We start from the raw sequence: 15,078 nt of genomic DNA, 5'->3' as shown, positions 1-15,078 counted from the left end.
TCGGACTACACTCCTTGACATTTCGTTCGACGACAAAGCCACCCGAAACTCCAAAATGCGTCTACAGAGACGCGGAAGACGATGTCGTTCTTGAAATTCTCCAGCCGCACACAACGGTGAAGCGTTTGTCTCACTTATTTGAGCACAAGCTTTACTTATATATATACATATATATTTATATACATATGTCCTACATTTATTAATATATATATATATATATATATATATATATATATATATACATTTTCACGAGCACGCATTCCGCTTGTTTTTCTCTCGCGAGCATTCTACGAGCAGCACAAGGTGAAGTTGGCATTCTGCTTCAAGGCATCAGAAACTTACTCTTAATCGGGCTATTCGCTGCGGCAGCTGCGTGGATTGAGGTCTATCGTACCGATCACGGCTAAGAAGACTCAAAAAATTTCGGTCGGCACGCACAGTGCACGTACAGGGCAGACTCCCACGACACACGGCTCTTGTGCACGCCGAATAAACGATATGCCGAAAGCGATATGATGCTTTGTAAAATGTTAATCGTGCATGACTTTATGGCTCGTCTCGGCGATCGCCCCGACAGCTGCTGCTAGACCACAGCGTGAGCGCGTTTCGCGTGAGCAGTCAGAAAAAAAGACAGGAGGTGGAGCAAAGCAGCGACCCCCCGAAAATGTGTGGATCTACCTTTGCTTCTTCCTCCTCAGGAAAATCGGCCGATATCTTGCGAGGCAAATATGCAGCAGAAAAGAGACTCACTGCTGAAAAACCGAAGCTCGAATAAACACAACGCCGTGAGACCGCTCGTGCACTACTGAACACTTGTGACCTGCAGGTTGTCTATCCGAGGAAAACGTCGCCTGCGATGTTGCATTTCTGCTCGGGTCTAGGGTTTTTTTCTTCTCGCTTGTGCCTCTCGCCACTGTCTTCGTACCTTCGGCTTTCTTCCTCTTTTCTGTCAGTTAATCGCGGAATTAACGGGCGCTAGGGAGAGCCGACAACGCGAGCGTAAGAAAGAGCTGGAACACTGGTACATAAAACCGGGCGTTGGCGAATTCGGGACCTGTCACCGTTCTACTTTTCTTCAAATGGACTTTTTTTGTAGCTTTCTTTCGATTCTTCGAGTTTCTCACTCTCACTTTCGTCGCTTCAGCGAGACTAAACCTTTTGGCTGGTGCCTTTGACATCTTTCCCCTTCGTCCGCGCCGCCGTGCGCCTCCGTAGCTTTTTGTGTGCGCAGCGCGACCTCTGTTCGTTCTTTGGTCGCAAAAGGAACTGCAACGGTCGACTCTGCTGCCTCTTCCGTCTCCTTTCCGTTTTTGTCGCTTAGTGGAGCCGTCGTGGTATCGCCCTTCTGCGGCGAAGCGCCGTCGCAAACTTTGCGAGCTTGACGCTCGTTTGAGTCTCCCGCGTCCTTCACAATTCTTTTCCTGTCTCTGTGTTCATTCTGTTCGTCTGTTCCTCAGTCTCTCAGCGAGTCTGCGGGATCGCTCCCAGTTTTCACCCGTGGATCACGCGCACAGAAAGCTGACTGCATGCCTTCCACTACGCGGTAGACAGAGGTGTCTGTACACCATGCTGCTAGGGAGGAAGGCCGCGTGTGGCTGAGTCCTCCTTCAAAGCAAATCCTTTTTTTAAACGGTTTTCTTTGGCCTTGATAAGGCTCGAGCTCCGTGTGCGTCTCAGGACGCCTCTGCGTCTGGACAGCCGCGGGCGGCGCGACCCCCTCGTTTTCTTTCTCGTACTTCTTCCTTCTCTGTACTTGCTAATTCCATCTCCCACTCCCTTTTCTCTCTTTTTTCGCTCGTTGTGCCGCCTTTCTTCCTCGCCTCTGCCTCGTCTTCCTTTTCTCGCCTCTCTTTGTCGTTTTCGCTGCGCAGCGCGGGCACTCCTCTTGGGTCTTTGCGCGTCGGCTTTCTCGTTGGGCAGTTGTCACCATGGCGTCGTCTTCGTGGAACGCTGGACAGGGCGCTTACTTGTCGTCTCGCCGACTCTCCGGCTCCTCCGCCTGCGAGGCTCCGCAGGCGCCGCACGCGCCCGCTGACCCTCAAGTGGACTCGAAGGCCCGCCTGCATCAGAGCGCCGCGTTTCTCACGTCGCAGCAGCCCAACGGCGTTGCGCAGAGCGGCGGTCGGCGGGCGTTTGCTTCCTCCGCGTACTCCGCGCACGCCGCGCCTCAACAGGCTCACTCAGCTGCCGGGGGGGGGGGGGCGGCCGCGCAGGCGCTCAGCGCTGCGTTCCCTACACAGCCGCCGCCGCGCGAGACGGCCGCGAGCGGCTCGGGCGAGACCCAGGAAGACTGGCGACAGCCGCCCGCCCATCACCTGCAAGCCCAGACCCCCGCGGGTCAGCGCGCGTCATCGTATGCCTCGCGCCCGGCGGCGTCGTACTACTCTTCCTTCTCTGCGGCGGCGTATCCTGCCGCGACTGGCTACGGGACCGCGGGCGAGGAAGCGTCCAGAGAAGGCGGGGAACCGCCCAAGGCGAAGAGTCTGAAGGAACATCAGGAGTTTCTGCTGAAGCAGCAACTCGAGGCCGATAGAGCCGAGCCTCAGCCCGATCGACGGGGAGGAGGAGGCGCGGCGGAGGGCGCAGCCCTCGCGGCGAACGTGTGGACTGACAAGAAGACTGACGGCGTTGGCCTCAGCTTCTACTCCGCACCAGGACAAGTGAGACATTTGTAGCACAACGCAGAGAAACGCGCAGACGCGATTCCGCGGACAAGCAGACGCAGGAAACCCGCGAGACACGGGGTCTACTCCACCGCAGAGGTTTTACATGTGCGTATATGTGCGTATATGCATAGACCGATATATATGTATATATGTATATGCGAGTGCGCGTAACTCTATCCTGTAGATGTATATGTGTGTATATGTGTGTATACATCCGTACATTTGATTGTATGCCTGCACCTGCGCTCGCGGGGCCTTTTTCTTCAGACTTATCCAGGTCGCGCGCCTGCGGGCGCTCCCCAGGGCTTTTCTTCGGAGCCCTTCGCGTCCGCGCTCGCGCCGCACGCCGCGGCGCACGCTGTGGCGGGAACGGCAGGGTCGCGCCCGACGCCGTTTTATCCGCAGCAGCCGTATCCGGCATTTGGGGTGCCTTCCGGGGGAGCCGCCGCGGCGCCTTCTTTCTCGTCGCTGGGCTTGAGCGGCAGCATGCGCGCGGCGGGCGAGGAGGACGCGGCGGGCGGCGCGCCGAAGGGATTCTTCAGCCGCTTGTTCTCCTTTGGCGCCGGCGCCGCGCGGGACGAGGCGCGGAGCGGCGCCGCAGACGCGCAGTCCGCTAAGGGCCGCGGCGACGAGGACGACGCCATCGAAGATGAACCGCCGCTGCTGGAAGGTGAGAGGAGGAAGAACGCAGGAAGAGGCGCCCGGGCATAGGAAGGCCGCCGCGCGGCGTCCGAGCCGCAGAAGCGAAAAGGGGAGACAGCAGCAAGCGAGACTCTGCGGGGCGAGTGAAGATCAGAGAGCGAATCCGCGGCATCTGCAGAGGCGCAGAGACAGCACTGGCGAATCAGGCGAACAAAGAGAAAAGAAAGAGAGAAAGGGGAGAGGGAGGGGGGAGGGGAGCCACAGGCAAGGTGGCGAGACTGAGAAGAGCGGATGAGTTTCAGAAGTGAAAATGGCGAGACGACGAGAAGGAGCAGGGGAGTCCCTCTCGCCGCCGCCCCTCGTTGGACGTCCTCTCGCCTCTTCTCAGTTCTTCCTGTTGGGTTTTTGAGGCGGGAACTGCTGCGGTGCTGTTTGCTGGTGTCTTTTCTGGCTGGGAGTTGTGACTTTTTTCTCGATTTGGCGTGTGTGCCATTGTGCAGAGTTGGGAATTCACCCCGAGGAAGTTCTTCAACGTGTCAAATCCGTCCTCTTCTTTTATAAGTGAGGAAGCAGGAGCTCGCAGCTGAATCTTTTTTTGCTGCCTGGCTCTTGTCTTCTCCCCTGCCGCGGGCCTTTTTTATTTCCTCCATTTCCGTGGGCTCTCCCCTCCGGCCGACTGAGTTTGTTTCTTCGAGATTGAGCGGATTCTTTCTCTCGATTTGCTCCGTAGTTTTTGTTGCCTCTGTCGCGTCTCCTGGCGCGCGTCTGTTCGTCGGCTGGATCTCGGTTTCCCTGCGCCTTTCGCGATTTCGGTTTCGCTGCGCAGCCGTCACGCGCCGTCGCCATGTGCCGTCGCCACGCGCCGTCGCCTTCGAGGCTTCTTCCGTCTGTCGCGTCGTCGCTTCGCGCGCGTGCGGTTCCTCTCCCTCCGCAGTGAGGACGCGTCTACACGGTCGCTGCGAATCCGACATGCCGTCGAAGAGGGAGGCTGAACAGATTTTTTCCGCGTTTTTCGTCTCTGCGTTTCGCAGGCTGGAGCACGACCTCTTGGTTCACTCCGACATGTGCGGACCGCTTGTCGTCGCCATCACCCTGGCCTTTCTTCTCCTTATGGTAACTTGCCTTCGTTTCGCTGCTCTGTACTCGGAAGCGCTTTTTCACACACACACGTCTGTATATGCCCGTCGCAGACGGCAGAAACCAGAAAATGCGCGACGCATCTCGTGAGCGGGTAGCGGCTGCAGCATCCAGGTGCGTCACCAGATATGCAGCAGATCGGCTTTGCTTTCGGCCGTCTCTGGCGGACCCTCCCTTGCTGCAACCCTGGCACAGAGGCGGTGCCGTGCACAACTTGCCCAGCGACTGAAGAGGAAATAGAGGCCTTCTTGAGGGCGGCGCGCGTCAGGCAGGCCTCCCACTGTGGTCTCTCGGCGGCGAGTTTGATAGGATATCGCTTCGAAATGCTTTTTTTTGCAGCTTGGAAAAGCGTCCTTCGGGCACATCTACGGTCTGTCGATCGTGGGCAGCCTCTGCACCTACGTACTTCTCAACCTCATGAGCCCGGTAAGAGCCGAAAACCTACTCCGCGCGCCTATTCGGCGATTTCAGAGACGACCTTCTTGCTCTCCTCTCTATCCCGTTCATGCGCCCTGGCCTCGCCAGCGTTTGATTTGCTCTTGGGCGAGCTGCTCAGCTTTGAGCGGCGTTCTTTGCAAACGTCCCTTTGCTTTCCTTCTCTCCATCGGCTCGCGCGTGCGTGCGTCCACAATAGATGGATATATCTTGGATGAGTGCGTAGGAAAAGCTCAATGTCAATCAGACACGCGAATTTTAGGTATACATGCACAGCAGGCCTGAACAGCGTCCCTGCAGTTAGTAAACACGATACAGACTAACCAGAATGCTCACACATCAGAGCATTGAATCTGAATCGCAATATTTGAAATGCGCGCACGGAAACAACCTAGCTGAGGCGGTCCGGTTGTTTGACGTGTTCGCCTGGCGGGCGCGGCCTGCGCCAGTCTTTTTCTCTTTCCACTTCGTTGCTCTGCGGTGGGACTCTGCGCGTGTGTCCCCCCAGGCTTGTTTTTCTCTGCGTCGGCCTCCGCGGCCGCTCCTCTACCGTTTTGCGGAACTGGTTGATGTGGTTTTCTCTCGCTTCACTTCGGTTTTTTTACATTTTCAGAGAGAAGGGATCGATCTGTACAGCACCATCAGCATCCTCGGCTACGGCTTGCTGCCCGTGCTGCTCATTGCGCTCGCCTCGCTCTTCGTAGCGCTCAAGTCGTCTTTTTTCGGCCTTCTGTTCTCTCTCTTCTGCGTCCTCTGGTGCACTGCGACGGCCTCGAGGTTCTTCGAAGCCGTAAGCGCGCAAAAAAACGCAGGTGCTTTGAAGCGGTCCGCGGATGCGTCTGCACAGAGACTCGCTTGTTCTTTTATGCTCATTCAGGGTTCGCGGCGCGCATGCGTAGCTAGAAGATATATCCAAGGGCGTATTTGTGTCGAGTCAGGGGGGGGCGCCGGGGAATGAGCGCACGAACTCACTTTCACCATTCTCGCGTTTTCTCGCAGACGATTTGAGCAGTATCTGCATTCGCCGTCGAGCTGCCTTGTCTTGACGCGTGTACCTGCTTTTAGCGCCACGTGCGTATCTGTCTGTGTGCATCTATGTATGTGTATATATATGAGTGTATCTGTGTCTCTTCCTATATGCGTTCAACTTGTGTATCTGTCTTCTGTCAACCTCGCATCTCTCTCTTTCGCTACTGCTGTACTCAGTGTAGATATATGCGTCGATGTTTGTTTGCATGCGGCGGCCTGTCTGCTCCCCGTCCTCTTGAGTTGCGCTTGGTTTTTCGGGACCGGTCAGGCTTGGCAATGACGAACGACAGATTCCGGTTTTTTTTCCTCCCAGGCGCTGCAAATGCATGATCAGCGGTACCTGGTGGCGTACCCGATCTCCCTCTTCTACGCCTCCTTCGTCGTCATCGCAGTGCTGTAGAGTCGCGCGAGACGGAAAAAACTGAGAACGGGAGAGCGGCACTGCGCAGGGAAAAACCATGCGCGTGAGGCCGCAGCCACAAGAGAGTTTTATCTTTTTTCTGAGATGGAGAGAATAAGCTGACCGTCGGGAAGGCGCACCGTTCGCTCGTCGTTGGCAGGGGAGGAGGCCTTCATCGTGGGGTTTTTTCAAGAGAGGACAGTGCACATCCTCGCGCGTGCTGACCGCCAGGAATATTCTCAAGCAGAGAGGAAGAAGGGACGACGTCGTTTTTTCCTTCGCAGGTTGTTCCTGTTCTTGAGGTCTCGCTTCTCGTCTGACGCGTGCACGTGTGTCTTCGTATCGCCTCAGTCAGACTGGGATCCTCTTGCGCGCTGTTTCGGTGAGATGGATCGAATGAAGGCAGCTCGTCTTCTTTTTCCTGTTTTGTATGCGAGGCCCGGTTTTTCTTTCTCTAAATGAGCGGAGGCGCCGTCTGGGGCTCGGTGTGCCTGTTGCTGCCTTCCGCCTCTTTTCGTTGCTGTGCGCGTCCGCTGAGAGAACATGGAAAAGGAGCTCTCTTTTCAGTTTTGCATTCCTTTTCAGTCGAGCTGGACGCGGGATTCGTAGACGGACTCGTCTCACACGGAGAAACTGACAAACTCTGCTAGTCTCTGAAGCGCAAACGACTAGCCGCTCTTCTCTCCACGGCGCACGCCTCTGCAGCGCGAACAGAGATCCAGCCAGGCAGCGCTTTGCTGAGGCCGAATAGCGACTTCGCTCCACCCCCAAGCATGTGGCTGGCTCACGTTTTTCAGCTTCTGGCGGGGTAGCCAATCGCCATCGGTTTTTGATTGGACTGTTTTTAACGCCGCTAATTCTGCGAAAGGAACATAGCGGCGCAGTCCCCTCGATGTAGCGTGCCAAGAGGAGAGACCCACACGCGAGCTTCAGTCCTACACGAGCTGAAACGGAAGAGAATCAGGTCGCGGGAGGCGGAGAGAGATCCAGACAGAATGGAGGAAAACAGTGCAAACGCAGGTAGCGACAGACAAGCAGACTTCAACGCGCGCGCACGTGTACATACACCCGTCGCCGCGACGCTGTCCGTTTCTCTTTCGGTCCAGAACGAATTTTGAGACACTATTGAACCTGCAGCGCAGCCCCTTTCGTAAACAGGGGAAAAAAGCAGGGCGCTGCGCGCAAAAGGAACCCAAAACTAGAGTGACTGCGCTCTCTATCGACGCTACGCAGTGAGCTGAGGTCTGGAAGAACGCAGACCAAGGACACTAGAGGACGAGAAAGCGGGATTCTACACAGATTTCCAGCGAGATCTGACCGAGAAAGAAACTCACCGGACTGAGGTTCGTTCTCGAGTTCGCGTTCGAAGTCGCCTGTTCTGGCCGACTGCGAACGCGAACTCGAGTCGCCTGTTCTGGCAAACAGAACTCGGGCTCCTCTTTCATTCGTACTCTGTCTCAGGTTTCGGCGCGGACGCCGCTGCACTCCCTCTCCTCGCACTGTCGCTCTCGAGTGTCCTTGCTTTTTTTGTTCCGTTGCGTTTTTTTTGTGGGGAGCACGCGGCGTCTAGCAACGCCGGTCCTTTTCGCTCGGCCGGCAGCCCTTCGAAAGACAAACGCGCTCGAACGGTGATTCCCCGTCTCTTCTCAGTTTTGGACGGAGTCTTTTATCGTGCAGGTGAAGAGAAGACATCCGCGCCCCTTTGAACGCCAGGGCGGTCCGTAATTTTAGGCAAAAGAGATCTCTACTAGAGTAGCCGCGGCACGCGTTCGCGCATGCTGCGCCGGCGTCCCTTCCACGCGCATGCGAAGAAACGCGACTGGAAAAAGGGAGAGAACTGGAAAAACGCACCGAGAGTCGCAGAGAAGAGTTCCAGACAAGAAAACGGAAGAATCAAGAGATGGAGAAGAGCAGAAGCCGATGCTAGTCGTGGACATGCGGGAAAAGGGACTTCGCTCGTGGCTAGATCGCCCGTTTCTCCGGAGAGAAAGATGCACTACCATCCACGGTTCGGTGACCTCGCGCCTGTCTTCGTTTTTCTCTCTGTCTCGGCAATATGGAATTTTGGCAACCTCTCGATTAACGAAAGCCGTTCCGTCCTTCTAGAGCGCCTCCTTTTCTGCGCGTCCTGCGACATCTCGGCTATGCCGCACGTTCTTTGGTTGTCTTCATCACGTGTTCAACCGAATCAACACAGACAGGGTAGTCCGTAGAATCCTGAAGGTGACTCAGGTTATGAGATACAGCCAGCCGCGACCGTATGATCGCAGCTGCGACACCGCGCCGGACACCTCGATAAATCAGTGCGATCTCTCTTTTTCTTTGCTCCAATCCCTTTACGTTTCCGCTTTCTGCGCTTCTCACGGCATCTTCTGAGGAGGACTTTGAGGTTTCACAGTGGCGGTGCAGGTCGTCATCGCTCTCTCCAGGCGAGAGATGCTCGCTTTTAGGGGCTGTCTCTCGGTACCTTTCTCCGCGTCTGTGTCGTTTTTGCAGCCCTGTCACACCAACTTTCTTCTTTCTATTTCCTCCCTTCTTCTCGCTTCGCCTCGCCGTTCCCTCCGCTCTCGACTATTGCCAGCCTGTCGAACCCCGCTGCGGGAGACTGTTCCCCTCGTTTTTCACTCCTCCAAACGCTTGCCTCAATCTCTCTTCTGACGCGTCTCGCAACGGTTCGCTTTGCATCGCCTCGGCGCTTCTTTCATTCTCACCAACGAGCTCTACGGAGCTCCTATTCGCGTGGCGTCCGTCTGCGCCGGATGCTCAACGTGGAGGTTTTAGAGAGGGGAAGAACTCGCCGCGGTAATTAGACATTCACGAACTGGGGCGGAGAGACCGGGGATGGGTCGCGGCTCAGTGAGCTGCCTAGTTTGCGCCCTTCCTTACGAGCTCCAAGGAGCGCGGTAGGCCTCACACGTTCAGCGCGGCGTTTCCCGAGCACAGTATTTCATACATATATATATATACACATGCATACATATGTGTATATATGTATATATATGTGTATATGTATATATATGCATGTATTGGCGTCTCCGATCTCGACTCGTGAAGGCCGAATGGGAGAGGCACGCGCGCGTCGCGTGTCAAGTTTCTTGTGAATTATGTGGAGCTGCCAACGTCTTTACACTCTGGATTTCCATTTCAGCGAAAACCGAGGAGGCGGTACTGGATTACTCCGGCTCTATTCCGGCGTCTGCCGTTTGTAGGGCTTTGCGGCGGGCGCGGGCGACCAGCGCGAGCATCGCTTTTCTCCGTTTTCCCTTGGTATTTCTTCGTTTTTTGTCGGGTGTCTCTTTTTGCGACTTTGCGTCGATGAGTGCTTTGCGGCGGCGCCGTGGACCGGATGACGTCTCCTCGCTGGGCTCCGTGCCGCTCCGGCGAAGAGGGCGAGGAGGGCGGAGGAGGGTCTTCTGATGGAAATAGTTCGTCTGTCTGGATCTCCGAGTCGGTGTCTTCTCTCTATTCTTCCCTTTCTTCCTCTCCCTCGTCGTCGCCTTCGTCCTCGCCGCCGCCGTCGCCTTCGTCCTCGCCGCCGCCGTCGCCCCGTCTCTACTCCGGAGACTCGCCTGCACGGAGGCTGCCTGACAACGACGGCGACGCCTGGCGTCGAGTCGCCGTGCAGCCGCCCCCTCCTCCAGGCAGACGCCTCCGCTTCGTTCGCTCGATTTCGCTCTTCAACATCCCTGCGCATCTGCCTCCCTCTCCAGCACCCGCCTATTTCCGCGCCGCGCGCGGGAGAGAGCGCCCGCAGCCGGAGTCGGACAGCCTCTCCGACTCGAGTCCTGCCTCTGCTTCAGCCTCTGCGCGTCGCCAGTCACAGGCTGGCGCGGAGGGGGAGGGGGGCGGGACAGCGGAGGCGGCGGAGGCGCCGCGCGCCTTCTACTTGAAGCTGCACCCGGTGCTGCCGTGGTCCGATTCGACAGTCACGCAGGGCGCCGGAGGCGCGGCGGCGGGCGCAGACCTGCGTGCCCGCAGAGCGACTGAGAGGCCAGAGAACGGGGAGCTGAGGCGCGAGGCGGCGGTCGCCGCGGACGCGAAGCAGGGCGAACCCCCTGGGTCGGCGAAGCAAGCTAGCGAGTGTGCCAGCTGGACCCCTCAGCGACCGCGGGACGGGCGCCCAGTCTCCTCCTCCAGCCCCGAGTACTTTCCGTTCTCAAACTCCTCCTCCTCGACGCCTACGTCGCTCCCGGCGCCGCCGCGGACCCTTCTGCCGGCGCTGCAGAGCGGCCTCTGTGTCGACGCGGAGCAGCCTGTGTCGCACTTCTCGAGCGCGGAGGACCTGGACCCCCTCTCAAGCCTCTGTCACTCGTTTTTGCTCTCTCTAGCTCCGGCCGCGGTGCCCCCGACCTCTTCTGCCTCGTCGCCTCGTGTGCGCGTGGACTCTCAGCTGTCTGCGGCGCCTGCTTGGTCGGCTTCTTATTCGCTTCCTCCCTCGTTCTGCGCGTCGTCGGGAGGCTCCTCGCCGTCTCGGTCAGCTTCGCACGCGTCGTCACCAGGCGTCAGACCCGCGCGGCGAGTCACGCAGGCCGCGGGCGCCGCGGAAAATCTCCACAGAGCCTCGCCGTCGTCGAGGGATGAGATCCCGCTGCTTCGCGTGAACCTCAGGCGGCTCAGGCTTCTGCAGCCTGGCGAGGCTCTGTGGGCGCTGCCGCCGGCGTCTCTGCCCTGCTCTCCTCCCCCGGGCGCGTCGCCTCCCCCGGCAGTCGTCGTGACGCTCGCTGACGGGCAGCGCCTCACCAACCTCGCGGCGTCGCACGGTTTCAACGGGCGAGAGGTCTCCTCTGTCTCTACCTCGAGTCTTTCGAACCGGTGTCCTGCGGCGTCGCAAGGCGCCGCCTCTCTCTCGGGGTTGCGCCGCGGCAATGCTGCGTCGCCGGTCTCCTTGCGCGCGTCACCGGCGTCCACGGAGTCCGCGTGTTCTCTTCGATGCGTGGTCTGGCACGATGCTGGCACGCGGCCGGTGCTGGGGGGCGGCGCCGCGTCCTTCTCGTCTTCATCTCTCTCTGGCGGGCGCGCGCCGCAGCCTCCGCAGTCCGCGCAGGCCTTCTGGGCGCAGCTGCTGGCGATGAGGCAGCTGGGGGCGGAGGTGATGCGCGTCAGAGGCGAACGGAAGTCGCGGCAGAGGGAGCTGCAGGCGCTCCTTCGCCGCGAAGACGAGGCAAGCAGAGAGACTGAGCGACGCGCGGTGGAGGAGATGCACCAAACAGGAAGCGAGACCGACGCCGCTCCTCTAGCCGGACGCACTCGCAGCGCGGAGGAAAAAGCGGCTTGCCTAGCCTACGAGCTTAGGCCGATCGCGCGGAGAGAGGACGACGGCGCACAGAGAGAAGGCGCCTTCACAGAGGTTGGTTCGGAGCAAGTCGCCCTGACAGATGACGCAGGATCGAAAAAAAGGAGAGAGGCGTGGAGCCACCTCGCGTCCGCGGCGCACGCCACCTGCTCTCCTGGCGCCTCCTCCTCGACCCGCACTCTTTCGTCGCGCGCCCCGTCTTTCTCCGTTGTTCATTCTGCGCCGCTCCGAGGGGCCGCGTCAGTCTCGCTGTCTCACCGGCTCGTTCGGCTCGCGGCTCTCCGGGCACATGCGAGAGCCGTGGCGTGCGCCGTCGCACACGGGCGTCGCTTTTTGGCAGGCCGGTGTCTTTCTCTGCGTTCACCTTCGCGGCAGAACGCGCTCGCTGTGCTGAGCCACGACCTGCGTCTCCTCCGGCAGGCTCTGTATTGCCGGCGCATCCGCATGCTTTGCGAGCTCGTTCAGATTTTCCCCGTTGAGAACTACGGCCGTGAGAGGACGATTCGCGGCTTCGAGATCCCGCCCCTGGACGCGCTGGAGCGCTCACTGTTCGGGCTCCCCACCCCGTCGCCAGTCTCCAGCCGCCGAAGCAGCTCCACACAGTCTCTGCACGGCGCCGCGACGCCCCCCGCCGCGGCGGAGGGGCGAGGAGACAGTGGGGCTGCCGAGGGGGGTGACAGCGGCGCGGGGAGCACGGCCTCGGCCTCAGGGGGCGGAGGGCTTGGGGGTTCGGGGTCGGGTGCGCCGCCGGGGGAGCCAGGCAGAACGGGGTCGGGCTTGAGCAGCACGTCGAGCTCGGCGAGTCTCTCCGGCGCTCCGACGACACCGGTCGCTCCTGTGGCGCCGCCGCCCACGGCGCTGTCGCCTGCCGAGTGCGAGTCGCTTTCCGCCGCCGTCGGCTTCCTCGCGCACCTCGTCGTCTTCGTTCAGAAATACCTCGACATTCCCGTCGTGTGCGCCATCCAGAGTCCCCTCTTCCAGCCTGTCGCCCTCCGGCTCGTCTCGCCGGCTCTGTGGGGCCCGCGGGGAGCGGGGGAGGGCGGGGCGGCAGCACCTAGCGCGGCGGGCGGCGCCGGGGAGAAGGATCGGGCGATTCGCTCTCTGCTGCTGCAGGCGCTCGTGCAGCACCAAGAGCGCTTCCTCAAGCAGCTGGACGCGGCGGGGGCCGCTGCGGGTGCAGCCGGCGGAGGCGGAAGAGATAGCTCGCCGGGGGGGGCCTTTTTTTTTGGAGCGAAACAGGCGACTGTGCAGAAGAAGGGCGGGGCTCTGAATGCCTCGCTCCTGTTCTTGTCGGCGAACAGTGGAGGAAGCGGGAAAGACGTCTCTCTCGCGTCGCCCCTTCCGGCTCTCGACTGGCGCATTCAGCTGCCGCTGCACCTGCAGGGCACCGCGGGAGGAGGCCCGATGGGCGCGCTGCAGAGGCAACAGATCTTCCTCGCGGGCCTTCGCACCGTCGCTGAGTGCCTCACCGAAGAGTGGGCGGCGGAGCTCGGCATGGTGGGCTCCGTGGCGCGCGGCCGGTTCGCAGGCGCGCCGCGACTTGACGGCCGCGGAGAGGACGAAGGCGGCGGCGAAGAGGACGTGCTCTTCCTGCCTCTGAATGCCCTCGAAAGTGTAGAAACGATTCTGCACAGAGAAATGTGGGGCTTCGACAGGACCACCTAGTCGCCTGTCCCGGGCACATGCCCCAGCGCCCTTCAGCACACATTTATATTTATAATTTATTTGTAAGTATATGTTTGGATTTATTTGTGTGCGGGGGCAGGAGAGAGGTCTCGCCGCCCGGCGAGAGCAAGGCGCAGATACTTGGGAAGCAAAGCGCGGCAAAGCCTTCAGCGAGAGGCACGCACGCGACGGTGACGCGCGGCACACAGAGAGAGAGAGAGGGCAGCAGCAGATGCGAAAGCGCAACATGCACCACTGGGGGGCCGTCCATGCTTATGCGTCAGCTTGTTTCTGTGAAGCAGCAGCGTCTAAGGGGCGACCTGCATGCGCGCGTGGCGACCCTCGGATCAGGCCGGGCATCAGGCGGGGCGTCTACGGCAGAGAGGAGATGCGAGCTGCTGCTTCACTTGGTTGAAGTGAAAAAGTTAGAGTTCGAGGAAAGGAGACGGAAGCGGGCCGCGACCTACGTCCTCCGGCATCGTAGACAAGCCTGCTGTCTGCCTCTCCGCACTTTTTCTCTTCCGTGTCCCCGATCCTCAGTCTTTTTCCGCGTGGCGTTTCGAGTCTGCTTGGTGCAAGAGGCAGCGCGTGAGTGCATGCAGTTAACCTATGTCTCTATATGTGTGTGCTTACACGTCTACGCCGTGGACTCGACATCTTCTCAAGCAAGGTCTGGCATGACACGCGAAGAGCGGCCTGCGAAGTGCATGGCGTCCTCTCCCGAGGTTGGCGTAGACGTGCCCTTCTCCCCTGTGCCATCGCCGCGCGCCTTCGCTTGCTATCTCGTCTTCACGGGGAATCACGCTCAGTTTTGAGTCGGCCGGGGGTTGATTCGTTTCGTAACTTCTCCTCTTCCGACTTTTCAATTTCCTTCTCGCGCCTGCCCGGGCTGCCGTATGCACCACGTCTCTTCTTCTTCCTGACTTTTCAAATGCCTTTCCGCCTGCTCTGGGTGTGTGTTCACCGGTCCAGGTGTCTGCCTGCCCTGGGGCCAGGGGGGGGTCAGGGGGGGCCGTATGTGTGTAAGTGCACATATACACTCGTGGTTCCATGGGTCGGTGGGCGCCCCACTTTTCCCCCCGCACCGACGTTCAGCAGGTACTTCATTTGCTGCGGCGAAGTTGTCTGCCGCACACGCCTTGCAAAGATCTGCGTGATTTCGTCTCCCTCTGCGTCGCTCCGGCAGAGACTGCAGCGGCGACCAGCCGCATGCGAGAGCGACCGCATGGGACGCCGGGTCCGCCCCGATCCCCCTGCCCCCCCGCTGCTTCAGCTTGTTTTACGTAGGTGCAGCCCGAACACGAGAGTAGACCCACAGGAACGGGATGGCAGGCGGATATGGCTCGTATTCGCTCACTGCTAGGGACGCCAGCCAGCAGATACCGTAATCATGACCGGCGTAGAGAAGGGAGGATGGGCGGGGGGAGGGGCGACGAGCAGGTAGCCTGGCCGAATAGGAGATATACGCGTGCGCTAGACAGGTTATCAGCTCGACTGGTAGATGCACGCGTCGTTTGGATGCCGAAAAACAACAGGCGCGGGTGGTACGGCAGCCGAACTTGCTAATAGCGTGTTGGACTGGGTCTGCCGTGGCGGCACGCGGGGTACTGGAGACTGCAGAGGAGACAATGCCACATGCTGATGCACGGTCCGCGAAGCTGAAGAGTGGAAGAAACTTGCAACTGCACCAAACGCGCATTTCCCGCGGGGCGAGCCCGTTTCGAGCCTTGCTGATGCGCGCCACCCTCGCGAGAGAGACTTGCGGCAGCTGTCGCGTCGCCGAAGCACCCGAGTCTGCATTTCTCGCTGAA

General features: G+C 59.6%; 2 protein-coding genes across 2 annotated transcripts; both read left to right on the top strand.

Moving 5' to 3' along the window:
- Positions 1-1,928: 1,928 nt before the first annotated feature.
- On the top strand, positions 1,929-6,309 carry BESB_035880 (uncharacterized protein; the record flags this gene model as incomplete). Its single annotated transcript, XM_029362174.1, has 7 exons — positions 1,929-2,660; positions 2,934-3,336; positions 3,809-3,869; positions 4,340-4,421; positions 4,785-4,871; positions 5,494-5,670; positions 6,223-6,309. 7 exons carry the CDS (start codon positions 1,929-1,931, stop codon positions 6,307-6,309), a joined length of 1,629 nt encoding a protein of 542 aa, XP_029221139.1.
- A 3,346-nt stretch (positions 6,310-9,655) lies between these two features.
- On the top strand, positions 9,656-13,267 carry BESB_035870 (uncharacterized protein; the record flags this gene model as incomplete). The annotated part of the gene is made up of 1 exon (XM_029362173.1): positions 9,656-13,267. The coding sequence occupies one exon, from the start codon at positions 9,656-9,658 to the stop codon at positions 13,265-13,267; it is 3,612 nt and encodes a 1,203-aa protein (XP_029221138.1).
- Between the last annotated feature and the right edge of the window lie 1,811 nt (positions 13,268-15,078).

The sequence above is a fragment of the Besnoitia besnoiti genome, chromosome II, assembly GCF_002563875.1.
Source record: "Besnoitia besnoiti strain Bb-Ger1 chromosome II, whole genome shotgun sequence".
NCBI lineage: Eukaryota > Apicomplexa > Conoidasida > Eucoccidiorida > Sarcocystidae > Besnoitia > Besnoitia besnoiti.
The sequence above is the reverse complement of the archived record's forward strand: the minus strand, read 5'-3'. Positions and strand labels throughout refer to the sequence as shown.